Genomic DNA, 22,320 nt, shown 5'->3' on the forward strand with positions numbered 1-22,320 from the left:
CTTCCGTCAGTTGCGTTTGCCTTTAAAATAAAAGCCCTTCACGACTATCCGAGAGAAACTTGATGTTGCAAATTTACAGATAAGGATTAGGCCAGCTAAAAAAATAGACTTATATCAAATATAATAATCAAATATCAAAATTCTAACTTTTTACTTATAATTATCTCATTTGGCAAAGTCAAACACATCTATGCTGAAAATATCTAAGCTCTGAAGTGCTAATTTTCAATGATTTGTTATGATGTGTCCAGCCTCTTTCATGCTTAACTGGGGTATTGATTCAGCAGATGAGACTGTAATGAGTCATGGGTTTGGCCTGCAAAGTGAGATTTAACTGGGTGGAGGGGGTAATTATACCTTCCCTTAAGGTCAAATTATTTTAAATCCATTTTTGTCCATTACTAAATGACATCAGCATTTAAAAATGGGGTTATGTAATGGTTGGCCTACCAAAATTACTCTAATTACTCGGCAATAACAGGTCACAAAATATCCAGTTGTGACTTTCAGCTCAAACAATACAAAAAATGTAAATGTTTGGGAAAATACGTGGTGGAAGATGAGCTGTAATGATGATGATTCCTTCTTATAAATTGTTGTTATATATTGTAAAAAATAAGTAGTTTTTCACCTCTGCCTTCTCCCGTTTTGCTGGTTTTATTTCAGTACTTTTGTGTTTGAAATAAATTCAAAAGATTATTGATAGTTATTTTATTTTGAAAAGCCTGACCGGATATAGAATCACTCACTCCGGCTAACTGAAATTAACTCACAGTAAAGAGTCAGTTGAGCCATAGTGCTGCTGAGCGGTGAAGCTGGAAAAAGATTTGTTAACTGGAACCTCCGTAACGAACTACTTTTCAGTTAAACCCGGAGAGTAAAAAAAAAACAACAAAAAACGATAAGACCTACTCAAGGTAAGTTTTACACGAAGAGTTTTGAATTTTAACTGCTTTACTAACTTTTTACTGTTGGGGCTGTGGCTCTTTTGCTAACGTTAAAGCTAACTAGGGGCTAACTTAGACTTTCTTCCAAATAAGAGGGAAGTCGATTGGCTAAGTAAAGTATAAAAATAACAATATTAGTTGTAAATACTAGTAACAAATGTTCTGGGAATATGTGAAGTTGATTAAAAAGATACACTTTTGAACTTGATCACATTTATCAATGCCTGTGCTGGAGTATATTTAGTTTTCCAGAGCATTAAAAGTAAACTGAAATAAGCAACGATAGTTCTGGCGTTGTTTGCCAAATGCTTGGTCAGTAACGTCTGGTTAACAGCTGGTTCATTTATGCCGTTTCTCATCAGCTGCATGTATCTTGCTAGAGAGATTCTCAGTGTTTCTTTGCCTGTAGTGATAAAGGGCGGGGCAGGTTTCGCAAGTTAAGATAACCTCCTGGTGCATGTCATGTTAAAGGCTCACAACCTTGCAAAATCGGTTCAAGTTCTCAAGAAGAAATGATTCTACCTCCACAGATTTCTCTTGAAAACTGGGTCCTTACTTAGTTCAGTCAGTTTTACGCATTGACAACCGGGTGACAGGTTTCAGTCTTTGCTTTTACACTGTACAGGTATAACTCCGGTGACATTCATAAAAATAAATTGTGTGACAGCAAGCCTGCGACTCCTAATCGTCTTCAATTTTGTTATTTATTTGAATTTATTTTTCATAATGGCAAGAAGCAACGTAAAATAATTGGCATGGGTGTGTATCAGATTATCAGGTTATGATCATCAGGATTACACAAAAAGATTAAACATCAACAGTTCCAGCTTTTGCATTAATGGCATCCTGTATCCAAATATAACAAAGGTTTTGTGAACATGGTGGTTTAATCAGTAGTTTTGATCTTAAAGTAAAAGGAAGGAGTCACTTTCTCTGTATTTCTTTTTAAAAGATACCATTAAAAAAAAAAAAAGAATTTCCCAAATACTCAATTTTTGACTCTACCTGAGAAAAGGTGCGCCCCTAAGACAAAGGTACCCTGGGTGAAGAGCCACAACGACGCATGTTTTAAGCACCGACTTAATACACACATAAAAAATTTAATTGTATGCAACAAATTACCGTATTTACAATGAAACAGACAAATATCTACAACGTTCCTAAATTACTACCCCGTAATATTACAGTTACAATGTTGCGTATTGCAAGGTTTCCCTCAGACAACTTGCTAAGCCTGGTGGTTGAGCACTAGGGCAGTCGTTCATCCAGCGGCCTGCCATGTTTTTGAGTTAAGAAAATGTTTAAAGTTGATAGGAAATTTGAAAATATCACTTGATAATTCTGTGTTATTGAAAGATTAATACCTGGACACCAACTGTAAAGTCTTAAAAAATCCAAATATTTTAAAAAGACTTAAATAAATAAGCAGTTCTTAGCCTGGTGGGGGCAAAAGTAAAGCCTGGTGGCCCACCAGGCTTATGATTCACCGAGGGAAACCCTGTATAGCATACAGCTTCATATCCTAAAGCAAACCTTTAAGGCTTAAGTTACTCGTTACTACGACATCCTCTGTTACATGAAACAGGGAACTGTACTGATCCTGAGGCTGGCAGTCAGCACCTAATGGGTCCTGGTGATTCAGTGGAAGCTTTCAGTCATCGTACACCTTCAGTGTTCAGCGTTGAGGTTTAAAATGACTGTGGTTTTGTGTGTTTCTTGTAGGAACGTTGCTAGGGTAAAGCAGTAGTGAAAATTTGGAGTTCCTCTTTCTATTAGAGGCCATGTGAACTGATTCCTCTGCCAAATAATCGAGCTAATCTTAGAAAGGTTTTCCAATTTAGAAAACGGAGGCAGTGCTGCTTCACTGGGATTCATCTTTTATTAGTGGATTCACTGGAACACCCATGAAGCAGTTCAAAGACCTCTCATTTGTGAGCATTGAAGCCTCAGTTTACGATCCGAACAGCTTTATTTCACACATCGAAAAGAAAATTAAATACCTTTTGCAGATGTTTTCTGTTTGCAACGCTTTCCTGAAACGATTTGGAAATAGTCAAGTGGTTTCCACAAGGGAGAGGGAAAAAAAAATGTTCCTGTCGGTGATGTAAGGATCTCCCCTTCCCTTTCATATAACACCGTTTCCCTCCATTATGTTCCCGTCCACGTTGCTGGCATGGTCAGTGGAAAGTGCCTGAAGATGTGGAACAAACGCCATTGTTTTTCACCGTTCACGAAGCGTTCAGTAGGTGTGTGCTCGGCCTGTTATTTTGAGTTCAACCTGCTGTTGATAGACTGGTGGCTTTGATGCAAAAATATGTTGCCTTTTGACTACAAATTTAGTCTGGTGGACTTTTAAAGCTCAGCGTACGTCAGTTTATAATGGAAAGTGTCCACATTTGGGCAACAAAAAGGGACCACATCCCCAGGAGATCAGCAGTCATGTGCAGCTGTGGAGCTTGCACAAGGAAGGAGGTCAGAGGTGACTGAAAGGGAACAAGTTTATGTGCACATGAGATTTTTAAAATGAGTTATAGTAAGGTTGTTTTTTGTCTTGTATTGGCATGTTGAGCTTAAGCAATCTCCTGCTGTGAAGTTGTAATAAAAAAGGGATAGATCAGCTCAGCTGCCCTCCCCTCCTGTGAGATATTGCAACTTTTTTATGCAACATAGATGGAGTTAAAAATAAAACATTTCCTGTTCCTGCCTGCTCATGTAAGCAGGTTTTGCTTAATTGCTCAAATGAAGTTGTAATTATTAGACCCCCCTCCTCAGCTTTGGAGTTATATAATCACAATTACCTGTTAATCTTTCTTTTTTTTTTTTTAAGCTGTTCTTGTAGTTTGTGTTTAACTCGACCATACATCTGGCTACCTGCATTTAAAACCATAGCAAAGGTAGTCACTCTTATTTTTAGGCAAAATGGAAAACGTGTTTTTTCTCTTCAGTGAGAATTATTTAGGGTTGGAAAAACTTTCCTCTCCTCACATTTGTTGCGTTCCGACCGCAAACTTCAACGCATCTCGTTGGGATTTTATGTGATGGAGCAACACGAAGTACAGCGTGATTGGAAGGTGGAAGAAAACCGTTCAAGGCGTTATTTGAAAGTACTTGCAGCTGTAATGGAAACAAGAAGATGACAGAAGGTATTTGCACAGGGAGGGTGAATACAAACTAGAGCTGCAACTTTCAAATATTTTAGAAATATATTAATCAATTGTTCAATTATTAGTTGATTAATTCAATAAAAAATGGCACATTCTACAGATTTTTCATTCAACCACAAGCATTTTTCAAGAAACAATATTAGAAATACTTTAGAAGATGTACATAAACAAATAATCAAATTCCTTTATTTAAACATTTTATTGCCTAAAATGCAATATCGTAGCTTTGCTTTAGTAAATCTTAAGTAGTTTTGACTAAAACACATTTACAGACGAGTGTTTTTGTGTTGCATGCAAAATGTATACCTTTTTTTTTTTTTTTTTACAGTTTTGGTTTAGTTACTGCGCTGCATTTTAGTTTTTTGTCACCAAATGCCCTTTTTTTGTATATTGCAGTTAACGATTAGTTGACAATTATTTCAATAATCAATTAATCACGATTAATTTGATTAACCGTTTCAACCCTAATACTTTTACAGTTAATAAAAAAAATTTTTTTCTTGATTATGCGCTACTTTGTGTTGCTAAATAATAAAATACTAGAAAAACAGTTGTACTAAGACGGGAAAGTTCAGGGGACATGAATGCGTCTGTATGGTACATTTTGTCCTAGAAGACTCAGAGTTTTATACTAAAGTAAAATTTAACCATAAAAACCTCGAAAATGAAACGCTGTAGATGTGCTGCTGCGCTAATTTTTCTGTGTTTGTCGTTGCAGTAAATTTTAACTTTGTGAAGTAAACGTAAACAGCCTTCAGACATGCGTGTCTTGGCCCGTCAGCTGTCAAATCAGTTCAGTCACGACCTGCTGCCGTTTTCCTGCTTTTCAACTCCATTTGTGACACTCTTTTTGCCCTGGCAACCCTCTGCGCACTTGTGATTTAATCGACGGCTGTTTGTGTGAAGACTGGCCATCTGTAAGTTTAGCTAACGCAGCTGCTGTAGCGCAGCTGATCACACATGCAGCTTGTTGCTGAGGCGAGAATCTGCAGTAAACTTTGGTCATCATCTCTTGGTAATCTTATCATTTGCCGCTACTCAAACATATCCCCTCAATAAAACCAGAATAAGTCAATGGGATCTCGCATGATTGTGTTTGCAGCTTTGGTCGCATGCTTGCATAACATGCCAAGGTTCAGTTTAGGCATGGGAGCTTTGAGGAATGCATTTGTTCACATCTATCTTAAGGCTGCTGCCAGCAGCCAGATTCCAGTGTGCTTAGCAGTTCACTTCCCTATCGGCATTTAGTGGATATCATTGTTGCTCTTGATTATGTAATCTCCAAATCCTGTAATCATGCGCCGTTGACCAAATCCTGTTTGTTTTTATCAGTTTAAATGACAAAACCTTTAGTGTGCGATTGTTTTTTAACTCTTTATATTCTGCCTCCAATGTGTTGTTTCTCATCTTCTCCTTATATGATGCGGTGAACGTTGAGTTTCCCAGCAGAGTGGAGGACTGGGTGGACTTCAGACCGCCGCTCAGTCAACAGCGTTGTTTACAGTTATGGGTCAGGCTGCGTTCAATTGTTTAAAACTGTCCCCCCCTGTGTCACACGGAGCCAAGGGTGTGCAGGCGTTTGTTTCCATTCAACGTTGATTACATTAGGACAAATGAGGAATTTCCTAAATATTATTACAATTGGGCTCTATTTAATGTTGATGTAAAGATAGACAAATCTTAGTTTTATTAATAATCACATCAGTTGTATTTTACCACCTAAATAATGCAAATAAATCTTAGATGTGTGTATATTGTTTCTCTAATTTTGTTTACTTGGATTTCATTCTGGAAAGACTGTCAGGGGAATTTTCTGCTCTGGAATATTTTACATTTGTAACCAGATATTTAAAGTTTCCCTCAGATGCTCTCAATAAGTTTTTAAATGAAGTTTATATACACTTTTAAGAGAAGAAAGGTTGATGATGTCTGCAAATTCAATGTTTTTGTGCTAAAGTAGAACAATTTCACACTAAAAAATGTTGAGGTTCTGATCTTTAAGTCAAAAGTTTGAACTGTACAGAAAGCGGGATGTTTGCTAAGCCTCTCCAGATCAGGGCGGTCCAGTTAAAGTCCAGTCCAGGTGTGTTGGAACAGGGATGCATGTAAAAGCTGCAGGACAGCAGCCTTTGAAGATGAGCAACTGTCTCCAGGGAAGAAAGCTATTTTTTGCACTTGGTGAACAGTTTCTGTGTTGATTTTACTATATGTCTAGAATTACTATTCTGTAAGAAAAACATAGGAAGCCTGATTTTTGATTCAAAATCTGCTGCTTTTTTTTATTATAAAGAACCAAACATCATGCAGTCTGTAAACATTTCCATGGCCTTTGGACGAGAATCACTAATGCTTTTTAAAAGCTCAGTAGTAGTTTCATTTGATAGTTTCAACTTTACATGTTTGAATTTGATATGGTAGGACCAGAATTGAGTAGTAACTAGTTGCATTTACTCAATTCTATTTACTTTAGTAACTTTTAGGAGTGTTTTTACCACGCTGTACTTTTTACTTTTACTCGAGTAATTTTATTTTATGAACGAAAAACAAACATGTTTTAACTAAAAATTCACCAGACGCAGACGCACACCTGCAGTTTTAATTGAAGTTTTACATTTTTATTGAAAGAAAATGATTTTTATTTTTTATTTTGTTGCTTTACTTGGATTAGTAATTGTTGTCTGTAAAATACCAACATTTCCACTTAGCTTTATGGTTCATTTGATAATGTACAGGGATGAGGCGATTGGGCACCAAAACCAAAACAGGCTTCAGCCCCGGGCCCTTAGTCTACGAAATCCGGCCCTACCTAAGAGGCTCAGAAATGTTGCTGAACATTCATTGTGATGGTTTGGTTCCTTTAGAACAAAAAGGGATCTAGATTTCGACAAATAGTTCACAAGAAGCTTGAGTAAATTTGAATGTCTGGCATTCTCTTGAAATTGTGACCGATAACATCTGCTGCGCTCACAAAGGCTGGAGCATTTGTAAACTTTAAACCTGACTGTGAACTCAATCGCCATTAAAAGGACGATTGTTCGCGTTGTCGGTGGTAACCACAAAGCCGCCCACTGTCCAGGAGCGGCCCTGGAGGGTGCGGACCACTGACCACTCATCCTCTCGCTGTCCCACTCCTCTGAAAGAAACCCTGTGTGATCACACTTGGCTTCAAAATGGATCTTGTTCGACTGGAATTTGAATTAGAGATGAGAGTTTTGTTAGATAATATAATATTGACTATACTGTACGCCGGGTTAAGGAACACAAGAAAGGGCGTTGGCTAATTTAGCCTTTTATGTGTGAATAATTAAAAAAATATATATGTATTTTGCAGGCATGCCTTTATATTAGGATATGTATATGTATATTTATATTGGAAATGTATCAAGAATTGTAAACATCCCATTTTACCATTTGATACTTCTCATATAGTTTTGTTTTCTTAGTTAAATACACAACTCCTTCATTATTTGTACCAACTGGGATGTTTTCTACTCTAATTTAACGTCCTCTGTTATGAGGTCACTTTCTGTTTTCTGCTCTTGTCTGGTTTGGTCATAATGTCATATTTTGGAAGCTGACTGAGCTAAGCACGACTCACAACTCCAATTAATGAAAACAGGATGTAATATGGAGTCTTTAGAAAACAAAAACACATTTAGACTACATTTCTAAACTAAATTAATTTTCCCCCATCATTTGATATTTTGGTTTTTGACTTTATGAACTCATAAAAAAAACAACAACATGGCTATTTCACTACTTTTGTGGGACTGTAAATAACTTAAAACTGAAGTTGAACTGTACTTGCTGACTTTGTAGTCATTTGTAGTAAAACCTGCATCATGCAATAATAATGTTGGGATAATATGAATCATGCTAAATGATCAAGTCCTTAACATTATTAATGTGTTTCTGCTCTGGGTTCATTGCAGACGTACATCATGTTTTCTATCTATAAGACCTTCCCACCACTTTTATCTTTTTCTGCTGCAATAAACGACAAACGTCTCAAAATATATTAGCAGCACAGGGAGCCTGAATGCAAAGTATGCCGTTTGTTTACTTGTTTTTATTGCTGCAATTCTTTTTGGCCTACATATAGAAGAACAACAGCACTTAGAGTGAACTGTTGCTAATTATTTCTAAATAAAACGTATTGATCTGTTCAAAAGCTTAAAATATTAATGGAGAGATCATCAACACTCTAGTTCATCATGGTCTAATTCCTCTGCTACTTTTGCTTTCTTTTATTGGGAACAACAACATAAATAAAAAAAGATCTCCAATAATTCCTGGAATCATTTAAATCCTGATGCAAATTTTCAGTTGCAGTCTGTTGGATTTAGACGTTGCCACCGTCTAAAAATCTAGTCACAAGAAAGTGGAAGGGAAGACGACTGAGTAGGAAGGGGAGATGACTGAGTAACCAAGTGGAGAGCAAAATGAGGGGATGAATGAGAGAGAGAGAGAGAGGAGACTGTGGAGTTTGAAATGATGGACGTGATGCGGAGACGACAAACAGAGGCCAGAGTGTTTCGCCCGTCTCAAGGAAACGGAAGCTGCCTGCTGTGTGTCCTCGACAGTCGCTTTTTGTTTATCTCTGCCAGAGCAGAGACTCTGTATGTGTGTGTGTGTCACCAGAACCTTCCGTGGGTTCGCTTCGTCATCAATAAAACCAGGTGGGTGAAAACACCCACCTGCTGCCGGGATTATCAAACCACATCACAGATTTATCTTTGTCTTTTGGTGTTTGTCTTTGTAAAAGTGAAAATTAGGCTTGGATTAAATCAAAGTCAGGATCTAAAAGGTGTTTGGCTTCACCTTTAATCAAACCTGTGAAAATTAAAGTCTTGAGATGTTTTCATACCTTCATCAATCTATAAAAATTTAAAATTGCATTCAAACCGAATTATGTCAGAATAAGTAGAAATGACTCAACCACGACCAAAAGTATTTTTAAACCTATATCCTATATTTAAGTCATGTTTAGAAATATTTTAATTAATCTAGAAATAATATGGAATTTTAATTAAATCAATCTCCAAACTAATCCATAAAGATGTAGTCTGAGAAATTCTTTATATTTCTCAAATTTAGAAATATTTAGCATCACTGAAATCATTAAAATTTTAAAGAGGGGGGGGGGGAAAAAACACCAGGAGCTAATAATGAATTTCATAAATATAAAAAAAAATATTACCAAACTGTATACATTTTTGCTGTAAAAGAGAAACATTGAAGCATTATCTACTATTTACAGTTTGAGCAGCTCAGTTTCCTGAAATATTACTGAAGCTGATTAAAGTCGAACTTTTGTCAAACGTTTGATAAAAGTTGCTTATGGCTGAAGTTGTTTCTTATGTTTGACATTTCGCATTTGTAATTATGCTGAGTGGGAAGGCAGGTTTACAGTCAAACACATTAATCAGTGTTTAAAGTGAACTGATTGTGGATTGTTTTTTTTTTTTATAAACTTCTCTGACTTTCTAATTCAAGCAACGGATCATTCTTATCTAAAAGAAACCTCCGTCCTTCTTTGATTTAATAAACAAAGTTCCGCCATGACGGCACAGAATTAGTCACTTTCTGTTTGCAAAGCTTTTTTTTTTTTCCATGGGTGAATTTCAGATGATTTGTTTTATTTCACTTTGGTTCATGTTCGTTTTGGTTTTTTTTTGTTGTTTTTTTAGCGTAATCTTGGGCAGCAGCGATGTCGGGCGCCTACGATGACTCCATGAATGACGTCTCCAGTGACAGCTTCTGGGAGGTGAGGCTTTTACAATCTATTCTTCAAGTACAAAATCCTTTTATTTGTCACGTTTCTGCAACACACATTTACATATACGTTTTGAGATAAGTTGAAGACAAAAAAACAAAAAGCTACTAGATTGTTGTTTGCCTTTTCGTTGCCACGTTTGGGAATGAATCATAATCATCTTTCAGAGGACAAATTTTAAAGGAGAAGTTCAGTTCTTCTCAGACAGATCCTGATTTATAACATGTAGTAAACCTTTCATCTGTGTTTTTTTTTTTTTACCCGAGGTTGGAAACTACAAACGCACGGTGAAGCGGGTCGATGACGGCAATCGGCTGTGCAGCGACCTCATGAACTGCATTCACGAACGCGCTCGCATTGAGAAGGCGTACGCGCTGCAGCTCACAGAATGGGGAAAGCGCTGGCGGCAACTCATAGAGAAGGGTGAGAATACAGGAGAACGAATGCTTGTTGCTGCTGAAATGTACATTTTCAAATTTATTGATAGCTATTGCGGTTAACAAGTGAGTATTGATGACAAAAGAGGCATCGGTAATAAAACGGATTGCAGTGATGGATGCGATCTAACTTATGGAGCAGATTTAGCTGCAGAGAACTTGTAAAGAGTTTGCAGTGTGACAAAACGGAGGGAAAGTTTACGGTGCATGAATGTTTTCGCAGTCAGTCTAAATCATTTTCGTGTGCAGGCCCTCAGTACGGTACGTTGGAGCGAGCGTGGGCCGCCCTCTGCACCGAGGCCGAGAAGGTCAGCGACCTCCACCTGGAGGTGAAGGCGGCGTTGATGAGCGAAGACTACGAGAAGCTGAAGAACTGGCAGAAGGACTCGTATCATAAGCAGATGATCGGCGGCTACAAAGAAACAAAAGAGACGGACGACGGCTTCCGCAAGGCTCAGAAACCCTGGGCCAAGAAACTGAAAGAGGCGAGTTCACACCTCTGATGTAACGAGCTCAAAGTGATTTTCACTTTTTTTTTTTTTTTTTGCTAAAATATGAACAGCGACAAGCTAAAGGAGCATTTCACCCTTCACTTCTCATGACTGCGTTTTCCTGACTCACCGTTGCTTATCTCCTCTCACCGTGGCAACAATCTTATTAAACAAAAGCAGCAGCCAGGAAGCAGAGCAACCCTTCACTTTATCGCCGGGTGTTCGCCTCCAACATGCTGCCCTGTGTGTGTTTGAGTCAGAATAAAGGAAGGAAACAGTGAGGGGCTCTGATGCTCTGCTGCTCATTTAGCAATGTTTTCTACTTTCCTTTGTTTCGACAAATGTGTTAGTAAGCACAAAATCCAACGAGCCACTGACGAGTCTGCAACTTGATGCTCTTTGCCCTCACTTCCTGACTGTGATGGTATTCTGGTCTCGTCAGCGACCACAAGCAGTTTGGTAGTCATGTTGACTAAAGTGATCATGGCACATAGAAGAAATCCAGCTAGCTAACAGAGGAACAAGGGCTCCCACTCAAGTAGCATGACTTCCTGTTTTAGCACGTCGCTCATCGAAGCAGCTGCTCTGACTGAGGCTCAGGTCACGCGTTGCATTCTGCGGCTCATTCCTGAAATTCTTCCAGATACTTCCCTCGACCCGTCGTATATTAGCCATAAATTCCTCTCGTCATAAATGAATCATAGGAAACTGAGCGAGCACGTTTGTTTTACTCATTTGATTTCAGCTGCACCTGGAAGAAATGAGTAATAGTTTTATTAATAATGCCCATTCATCCCATCCATCTGGTCTGTGCATCCATCTATTTGTTCATCCATTAATATCCACCATGTATTAGCATTTTGTCCATCCATTCATCTGGTCAATCTGCATCTATCCATTTATTTATTCTCCATTTATTCTTCCTTTCATCCATCCCTTTATGTATTCCTCCTTATGTTTGCCTGTCCCATTTTATAACATTTTTTAGTTCATTTATTCATCTGTCCTTCCGTTATCCATCTGTCCTCTCATCCATCCATCAGTATGTCCATCCATTCCTTATCCATCCTTTTATTAATTCTCTATATTAATTTTTTCTGCTCTTTGTCCATTAATTTACTTGGGAGGTTTCATATTTAAAATTTTGAACATAAATTTGAAGTGAAGCGTAAAGTATGCAGTTTTGAAATGAAAGTCCTCAAACATGCAAAGATTGCTTCGAAATTTATAAAAGTTAATTGTGAATTGCTAATTATCTGCTTAGGGAATCAAATCTTTTATTCCATGAATGTCGGATTTTACTGTCAGCTTTGCTTTGGGACTTGTGGTTTTTTTTTAAATGTTTTTTTTGTTTTTTTTAATGTATTTTACGTTGTTGATTCTAAATCCTGCAGGTGGAGACAATGAAGAAATCTTACCACTCGGCTTGCAAAGAAGAGAAACTGGCAGCCAGCAGGGAAACCAACAGCAAGCTGGAGAGCAACAACAATCCAGATACTCAGAAGAAACTGCAGGAAAAAGTGGAGAAATGTCAGCAGGAGGTCCAGAAGGTACGACCGGCTACATGTACAGTACCTGATCCCTTTCTGGGGTTTTCAGATTGAAAATATGTGGTTCCTGTTTGCCTTTGCGTTGTTTCCAGACCAAAGAGCGCTATGAGAAATCCCTGGAGGAGCTCGAAAAGTTGACCCCTCAGTACATGGAAAACATGGAGCAGGTGTTTGAGCAGTCGCAGCAATTTGAAGACAAACGGATTCGCTTCTTTAAAGAGCTTCTGCTGGAGGTTAAGAAGCACTTGGACCTTTCTACAAACTCCAGGTCCGATGGGAGCACAACGTTAATCAAAAGGATGTGGCTTGGAGTTAAATGAAGACTGAGTAATTTATTTTACTGTTCTGTCCACATAGATTCCAGACGGTTTACCAGACGCTTGAAGACACGATCTCTGCTACTGATGCTGAGGATGACTTGAAATGGTTCCGATCCAATCACGGCCCGGGCATGCCCATGAACTGGCCGCAGTTTGAGGTACTTGAACGCAGCACAAATTTACACAACGAGGTGTTTGAAAAGAGGATTGTTTATATAGATTTACAAGTAAAAAAGATGCACATTGGCTTTATAATGTTTTTTTTGTAATGAATATAAACATATTTGTATTTACGCTAATGAACAGAAAAGCTAATGCTCAGATGGTGATAAATAACCTCTAACTGCAGCTGTTTGCCTTGTAAATGTATCTATCCTCTGCATGACTGCAGCCTTTTGTTATTGTTTCATCTCTGAGGCATGTTGGAGGGGTTAGAATGGTGTCGCTTTTCTTGTTGGGAAATGGGAGAAAGACAACAATAGAAAAAAAAACTGCCTCTGCATGCATTGGCATGTTTCTGTTGAGTTCTGTTGATGTGAGAGGCCTTCCTGCACTTTTTCCTTCTTTCTATGTTCACCGTAGACTTTTTTAGACAGGATGTGAATGAAGAACAGCATCTCTGTGTTCAGGAAGGCTGCAGGTGTTTTGATTCTCTCATTCAACCTTACAGGTTTGGACTGTGCTCCAGTAATCCTAACCAAACTTGCCTCCCTTTCCTCATGTTCGACAGAATTTGGACTGGTCAAAGCCTCGCTCCTTTAAGAGACGGTCCATCGTAGTGAGTTCTGCACGGAAAGGCTATTCTGTCACAGCAGCCATGGGGGGGATTTCTATATTCCCGCTAACAGTCTTACACCTCTGTCCATTAGTGTGTGTGTTTTGATGTCCCTCTATTTGTATTTCATCCTGAATGAAACGGCGGTACAAATATAAATCTACTGCATGACACACAACACTGATTTGACAGTTAAAAGGCATGTTTTCAACTTATTTTTTTTACAAACTTTACTTTCCCATTGTTTTCAGGGTTTTTTTTACCTCAAAAATATGCAGGAAAGAGTAAAAGAACAAAACAGACGAAACACCTGAAAATGATTGAACGCACAACATTTAAGAATTTCATGAGGTAGAGATTTAAATGACTAAAAATGGCTTAAACTTTGGCTGGTGAGGAAGAAGTTAGGAAAATGATTGAGCAGTAGTTTGTAAACCTAACAAACCGGCACCATACCCGTTAATTTAAAGTCATTCTGGAGTAAATTAAAAATAGAAAAATTAAAACCAAATTCTGGTTGCATTCAGTGGGACATTATAAGTTCTGCTCTGGCAAGTTTTTCAAATAAATTTATACCAAAGGATACAAAGACATTGAACATTAACAGAAAAACAAAAACTGATGACAAAGAAAAATCCACAATATTACACAAACAATATAACAAGTAAATGCATAAATGAATAAATAAAAACTGGTCCAAAGCTTCTGACTGTTACCTTCTCAGCTGTCCATTTTATTTGGAAGACACTTGGCGAATGTGGTTCAGTAAACGGAGCATTTTGGTCATTCACTTATCACTGGATTCTTGCTCTGGGATTTGAGAAACACTGTTACTCTGATGCGTCAGATTGTTGGCACTCTTATTCCTCCCACCAGCTGCGTCACCAAAATACTTATTTAGTTGTAAAGTAGTTAAAAAGTCTCACTTTTCTACACATATTTATGTATTTTACTTGTGGGGTTGCCATGCTACGACAACTGATTTTATTGTAATGCGGACTAAAGGAAATGTTCTTTATTGTTGTTGCGGTCCATTAGAAGAAATATTCATTTACAAAACACGTTTTGTAGATGAATTTTAGGGCCTCCACTTTGTTGCTTCACGTTTCCTGCTTAGCCTTTGGTTGTGGGCAAATGTTTCAGTGTTCCTCCTTTCAGCAGGTGATGGAAACAGCTTTTGATCAAATATGTGATTTTATCTGCCTTTTGTGCACACACACATATGCATGCACAGCTTTAAGCTCCTAAGTGTGTCTTGGATACATTTTTACTTATCTTAGACTGGAAAATGATCCACATGCTGCGTATGTGTGAGTGCAAGACGTTCTCTCTCTCTCGTCTTATGCTGCTGCTGCATGTTTTTGGATTAAAAAAGGTCAAACATTCTGACTTTAATGTTTGCTTCGTGTCCACCAGGACTGGTCCGTAGACCTGAACCGAACCCTCAGCAGGCGAGAGAAGAAGAAGCCATCAGAGGGCGTGACCCTGACGGCCATCAGTCAGACCGGGTCGGACCAGCCGGTCCAACCTGCCAAGAGCAGCAGCAGGTACGCATCAACTTCGTTTTCTTCTACTGAAATGCCCACTCCTCCAAAACACGGCCAGCATGATGTTTCATTAACTGGCCGTTCCCGTAGCAACGGCGAGCATTTTGTTGGTGTTCAGGAAAAGCCGCTCCCCCCCCCACCGGGATTAGAAGTTGGTTGTAGCTCTGCCAAAACTAATGTGGAAATATTTCTCACTCGCACAGAGGCGTTCAGGAGCAATAAGTGAGTAAATAAATAAAGTTCAGGGGAGTTAAAAGGTTTAATGGCTTTTGGTGGAACAGCTTAAAGCAGTCTGGAAAAAATCTGGAATCAAACTATTTAAGGTCTGGATTAGGTTCTGCAATGGAAGAAACGGAGGATGGAAAGAGATTTGTGTTTCCAGACACTCCCTTTCCTTCATCTAATAGTTATATCCACTCGTCTCTTATCCATCCGTTTGTCCATCTACGCTTCTCCCTTCATCCATCATTCCCTTCTTTTCTCCATCTTTTCATCTACATATTTTTTTTGTCCATATTTCCTTTTATATTTTCGTCCATCCATTTGTTTTTTTTAAACTGACCTTTATGTATACAGGTCCTCTCATTGAGATCCAAAAATTTAAAACACTGACGATGCAAATAAGTAAAAGATTTGACTCAATTAAACAAGCTAATAAAATATGAGCTAAATAAAAGGACAGGTTTCACTCTTTTAGTCTTAATCGTCCCAAAGGAATCTATTCTTCTCTGTTTTAAACATATCTGCTATAAATTCATTGAACTTTTTTCACTTCATGTTAAAAAAAAAAAAAAAAAAAACTAAGTGTGAAATTTGAGCCTGGAAAAATGTTGAGCTTTCACATAAATGCTGATAAACATAAATATAAACATTGATATTTGATTCCTGTGAAGATTTAAAGCCACTTTTTAATGACGTGATTGAATCCGTCTGACCCCATTAGATAAAGCTGTCTTTGTCCTTGTAGAGGAATTTGCTGGAGATCTAACTGTGTCAGGGAAAAGATGATAATAAATCACACCATTCTCTCAATTTCGAACAGATGCGTTCCATTTGATAAAACCTTTCATGTCTGTTTCTGCCAAACGTTCCTCCTTCTGTTTTTTTTTTTTTTCTATTTTTTTTTTTTATCGACGCATCTTCAGGTTGTAGTGAGTGATGAGAAATTCGAGTGGTGCAGGACAGGAGTGTGTAGGGAGTCAACAAAGGGAATTCCAGTAATTTAAAGCATTTGACCTTTGATCTTTCATTTTACTGATTGCCTGACCCTCTTCCCACCATTGTTAGTGTTTCCCATCTCGTTTATGGATCAGTAGTGTCGCCACACAATGAACCCTAAGGGATTTCAGCCCAGTAAAAAAAAAAAAGAAAAAGAAAAGAAAGACTCTCTTCTTAATTTGTAATTCAAAGATCTCGTTTGTCGGCTAAAACTCTCTGAAGTTACTTTGTGCCAAATTCCAGCTCACCGTGTTTGCTGTAATAACGCCGCAGCCTCGGCTCAAGCCGCCTGGCATGACCGTGTAAACAGAGGCGGTTACTTTTTTTTGCGCTTCACAAGAACAAACTGATTGCCGCCAGCATTGCACGGCCCAGTAGTTCAGTCAACAGAAAGCAGAAACCTGGTGTTTCCTGTGGGGAAAGTTGAAGATGCGTTTTGTGCTTTGATGCAGAAATGTACACTTTTTACGTTTTTGTCGTCTTTATTAAAAGTTGCTCAAGTACAGTCTCATTGATTATCTATTAAACATAATCTGTTAATGGATAACTGGGTCTGATGTACCAAGCCTGACTAATTTAGTGCTGTTATCATATCTGTCACAAAAGGCAATAAATCAATTAATCATTTGGACAACAGTTGCTTAACGTAATTGAAAAGCCGCCATTTTGAGAAACGCTCCAAACAATTGACATTCAAATGCCCACTTTTGCCTGTTTTTCCTGTGCAGCCTGAATGATTATTGGTTTTTTAAATTCAGTTTTGGTTACAGAGACTTCATAATCTATTTTAATTGTTGTTTTTTATTTGTTTTGTTCTTTTTTATGCATTTTTTCCAGCTCCAGTGTTAAATGTTCTTTAAGTGTACTTGCATTTATCACTGTTAGTTGGAAATGGTCTCATTTATCGCAGTAATCTCTGGGACAGTTAAATGTCCAGCAAAATGAGTTCTAATGACGGGTCTAATGCTGTTTGCCGATTTGACTTGAGCTGGGTGCCTTCGTTTTTCTGGTTGTTTTGTCGTTCAAGTTCGCTAAAATAACTTCAGGGTTAAACTGTTACTGAAGACACTTGATCAAAAATGAGGGACTCCAGTCAGAAACGGCTCAGCATTCAGTAAAACATTTCAGCGTAGAAAATAACCTTTTCTTCTCCACTTATTGGTTGAACGCTTTTTGTGCGTGTGACGAAGTATTTGCATGGATCCATTTCTTCAGCGTGGGTTTAGATGATGGATTTGCATCATGCTCCAGCGTGTCAGAACGTCACACACTCGTTGTTGAATACAATACATTTTGACCTTTCTGCTTTTCATTTAAACTACTTTTATTCAGCGTTAACTGGATCAAAAAAAAAAAACAAGGTGTCAGTGTCCTTAAAAAGCCTTGAATACTTGTATTTAAAATTAAACCCTTAAAATATATTGCATACATTTTAATGTTTAGGAAGTTGAATTTCAACTAAAGGCTTTTTGCAGCCATCAATAATCGTCTGCCATAATTGGTTGTGAATTTAAATCAGTTTGTTTTCAGGTATAAACCCAGTTTATACCTGATAGGAAATTTGTTATGTTCAAACTCAACATTTCTATTCATTTAGTTGAAATTTAGACACAGCTGGTTTAACAAATGTGACATCCAACATCATCAAACTAATGCAATTATTCACCCCAACCCAGTGAAAAGTGTCTTATCAACCTTTTCACGCAGAATTATTATTCAATAATTCTGCCTTTGTCCAAATACATATATGTGTGTGTGTGTGCGTGTGCGTGTGTGTGTGTGTGTGTTAATCCATTTCTAACTGTGCTCCATGTTATCAGCCTGAATGTGGCTACTAAAACAGAACCGGTGGGCACAAACCCGTTTGAAGATGATGAGGAGGAGCAGGAGGAGATGGCTGAGGAGGAGCAGACCACCGTCAACCACGTCTCTGTGAATAAAGACGAAATAAAAACGTTGGTGAAAAGGAGGAAACCCTCCGCCAACCCGCAGCCTCTTTTGTTCCTCTTCCTTTTCCATCTTTTACTCCTTAGATTGTCGTTGTGCCACGTTGTGCATCTCTTCTTCTCCCTTTTCTTTTTTTTATCCTTCCCTCAGGGTTCAGGTTGTTGTGTTGCTCTGCATGGTCTCTGAACAGCACTGCACACAGTCAGTGTGTGTCTGTCCTTCACGCCTAACAGTTTCACGTTTTTGCAGAGCGTTAAATGCCGAGAATCACATGGAGGCGCTCGTTTCTGCTGTGGGAAATGTCTTGGTGTTACAGTCAGATCTGATTTCTGCCACATGTATTCACAGGTTTAGAGACTGATTACTTAATTCAGTTCATTTCCAATTGGCATCAAGTCAAAAATATCAATGTAAAAGTTGTTTCTAACTCCATACCGGTCTGACTGTAACCCCCTTGTGTTGCTTTTCTGGTTTTCCAGCTATCAGAACCCAGTTCTTTCTGTTTAGGTGGCTCCCTCTGCTGGCCGTCAACGTTAAAACGCCAATCATGCGTTTGCAGTGGTGATTTGTCTTGCTTGGCGTTTGTTTATTGTTTCTTTTGTTTCACGAACCTGCTACGTTTATGTTGCCACGTTTTATTTTATTTTATTTTTTTTTAGCTTACTTTTCATCAACCTTGCCAGCACTTCATCTCCATGAAAGAAATTATGTTCATTTAAGTTGAGCCGCTGCCACAAATAAGCCAAATTTTTACACTGGATGTGACTGAAACCAAATGTTTTCATCGTGTTATTCACCTGCACTTTGGGCTTTTGTGTGGTTTGTTCCTGCTGGTGTACTCGTCTTACTTCTAACTTTTGAACTCTTGAGCCTGGCATGCTGAACCTTTACCAAAAACAACACGGCAGGTTATTTATTTATTTATTTTTTTAACGTGGGGATGTTTTGCCTGTCTGTCCAGCACCAACAGCACAGAGAAGACCCCAGACTGGTCAGACGAGGACACAGCCGGAAACCCTTTCTCCACCAACGGCGACGGCAATCCGTTTGAGGAAGAACCCGTGTCCCCGGTCATTTCTGTTCCCGTTAAAGCCCTCTACGATTACGAAGGACAAGAGCAGGACGAGCTGAGCTTCAAAGCAGGTTTGCAGCGTAAATAACATAAAAACCTGTGGCAAAAATCTTTTTCAGTATTATAATCTAACTCTGCTGTAAAAGACAAATCCAACTTTTGAGTAGATTTAGTGATAAATGCTATCCTAAAATAGTTATCTCGTTCCTTTGATGTTTTACTGCAGTTCCTATTTTAAACGGTACACTGTATCAAATCTGCATCTATTCAACAACTGGTTGAAGAAGAATCTGCACATTTGACCTTAAAATCGTAACTTTTTAGCTATTTATAGTCGACTTTGTACCAATTATTCCCCCCTTCTTAATTGCTTAGTAGCTTCAATAAATGTAACTTTTTTTCTGAACAGACTTTTAATGGATATCTCTAGTTGCCAAGACGCTAAAACTCAAGAGTAGTGAGGGACATTATGTTCAAAGAAAATGTGAGTTAATCATAATTCATGTCCTCATTGCAATTTTCTGTGCAGCCCTAAGTCTGGTGCTTTTGTTAAGCCCGGACATCCTGATACCAAATATAGCAGATTCTGATTAATATTTTTTTTAAATATTATCTCCTTCTGACATCTTCTAATATTTCTAGCCATCCTGCCTCAAGCAGTCATTAGATATTTTAGGAGCAGAGACATGCTGCAATTATCTAGCTGTTTTTGTTTTTCCCCAACAAAAACTTGGGTTATCATCCAGTCTTTAATGATATTGTGGCGAGTTAGTAATAGAACGTAGACCTGTGACACATTTTAGCAGCCAGCCATCTTCCTCGCCCTTTATTCGTTCCCTTTTAACCTTCTGCAGGTGAAGAATTTACAAAAATCGGAGCAGAGGACGATCAAGGCTGGTGCAAAGGCCGACTCAAGGACGGACAAATCGGCCTCTATCCTGCCAATTACGTCGAAGACATCCAGTGAAAAGCTTCGCCCGACGCAACAAATGTGAAGAAAGAAGAAGAAGCGTTCAGGCAGAATCGGCTTGATGTTTCTCTTCCTCCTTAGTAAATGATTAAATAAGCGTGTTGTATGAGGACCACTGTTGCTTCCTACAGATTGGCTTTGGTGTGAACAAAAGAGCGGGAGAAGGAAGCAGAGCACATGTTACCAGGAAGATCAGGGGGGGAACAGCTGCTGTCAGTCTACGATGTTACATAAAATCACATTAATGCTGTTACAGACAAGCTATTCAGATGTTAGGTGAGATTCAATGAAATGTTTGTGTTAATAAATGTGTAAATATATATATATATATATATATTGTTTAAAACAAAACACTGGGATGACAACCTGCCTTGTGACGTCAAATGCAGCCTTAATATTTAAGCCCTTTTTTTTAATTCATTGAGGGAGACTTTTTAGTTATTCTTGCTAATGGACTCCAGTCCATTGATATGTAGAACATTTGTTTGCATAATATTGACCTCCATGTATTACCCTTTTAAATTTGCTCTTTCATTTATCTTGAGGAATAATTTTTTTGAGCTGTCGAGCCTCAAACTTTCTTCTCCGTTTTTCTCTTAAGGTTTCAGGTTAGTGCAGATGAATGTATATTCAGTGATTGTATTTTTCACATATTTTACAGATGCTAGACGTATGCAACCACTGATTTTTTTTATTTTTTTTTTCCTGCCGACACACACACACAGATTGCATAATTATATTGTTTATTATTCATGCAACACTGAATGTTTCTCTCACTTGAATCTGCATGTTTCAGTTCACTTACTAAAAGCTAATTCTCCTGCGATTGGAAAAAAAATAAAAAATTTTAGTGCTTGTTTTAGCAATAAAAATGCATCCAAGCAATGTGTGGCAAACGTGTTTAAATAAATGCTGGGATTAAGCGTATTGCACATGGATTAGGCATATTGAAGAAATGACATGTTTGGAAGTAGAATAATTTATAATCCCACAAGTGCTCTTGTTCTACTCTTGCTAGAATGCTGTAATTTAAAATACTTTTGTACATCAAATGATTGTTTTTGAGTATTTCTTGAGGCCGTTACTTTGTTATTGCTGTAAATATTTTTGTTTTTCCTTCACAGAGCGATTTACATTCTTGTACAACATGCATAATTTCTAGTTTCATCCTAAAACCTTTGACATAAAAGCTCATATTTTTAACAACCTTAATGCACATTTGGATTTTTTTTTTCCTCCCCTCTTCAGAAATGGACTCCATCCTGTTCATAGTTTATATATCTAACGTTGAGGTAGTTACCTTTTTTTTGTCTTTAAAACTGTTTTGTCATGTTTTCAGGGTGGGCTGCTGTCGGTCGGCAGTAACAGCTGTACTTGCACATTTGTAAATGTTGTATCACAACATAATAAATAGATTTATTCAGCAAAAGATTTGCCTTTTAATATAAAAATGGGACTGCTTACGCCATATTTCATCTGATAGACCTTGTAGATATTTTTCAGTTTGATTTATGTAATCTAAAAAAAATCACTAAATGTGTCATTTAATACAATTTACATTGTGGCTTAAAGTAATTTTAGTTCTATGATCATATTGTAATTTTTAACACTTATTGCATTAATTTTATGGGTCTGTTTTGCTTTTTTCTTTTACTTAGTGCCAGTTTATATTAAACCATGTGCATTTTGTTGTCAGTTTTGTGATTAGCTCAACTTTTATTTAAGCCAATTCATGCCTATAATCATTTTTGTGAAGCTATCATATAAAGGATTCTAATTAATTGTAGGATACTATTAGATGAGTGAAAATTCTCATGAAATTTTATTGTCTATAATTATTTGGATGCCAAGTCAGAATTATGAGGATTTTATATTAAGATCTGAAGTAATTAAGTAAAACTTTATTTTGAGGTAGGTCATAATTATATAAATTACGTGGCAGTTAAGTCAAGATGATGACATTCTTATCAAACTCAATTATCAGGTAGCTACATCAAAATTATCAATATTTTATAATGGGATTATTTCATTTTTATATTGTAGACTAAATATTTCATATCAAGATAGCATTTTATTCATAAACTAGTTGAAACAAAATTCTGGAAA

At 37.6% G+C, this 22,320-nt stretch overlaps 1 protein-coding gene across 2 annotated transcripts; it reads left to right on the forward strand.

Annotated features, from left to right (window-relative positions):
* Positions 1 to 752: 752 nt before the first annotated feature.
* pacsin2 (protein kinase C and casein kinase substrate in neurons 2) lies at positions 753 to 21,426 on the forward strand. Of its 2 annotated transcripts, XM_008400544.2 has the most exons (11): positions 753 to 917; positions 9,802 to 9,878; positions 10,154 to 10,310; positions 10,574 to 10,809; positions 12,210 to 12,365; positions 12,458 to 12,633; positions 12,723 to 12,843; positions 14,877 to 15,007; positions 18,046 to 18,180; positions 19,134 to 19,315; positions 20,099 to 21,426. In XM_008400544.2, the coding sequence occupies exons 2-11, from the start codon at positions 9,822 to 9,824 to the stop codon at positions 20,209 to 20,211; spliced, it is 1,464 nt and encodes a 487-aa protein (XP_008398766.1). In that variant the 5' UTR covers positions 753 to 917; positions 9,802 to 9,821; the 3' UTR covers positions 20,212 to 21,426. The 2 variants fall into 2 exon arrangements, with proteins under 2 accessions (XP_008398766.1, XP_008398767.1); XM_008400545.2 differs by lacking the exon at positions 18,046 to 18,180 and having other exon boundaries at positions 754 to 917.
* Positions 21,427 to 22,320: the final 894 nt, after the last annotated feature.

This window comes from Poecilia reticulata, chromosome 23 (assembly GCF_904066995.2).
Source record: "Poecilia reticulata chromosome 23, P_reticulata-male-v2, whole genome shotgun sequence".
NCBI classification, from domain to species: Eukaryota; Metazoa; Chordata; class Actinopteri; order Cyprinodontiformes; family Poeciliidae; genus Poecilia; species Poecilia reticulata.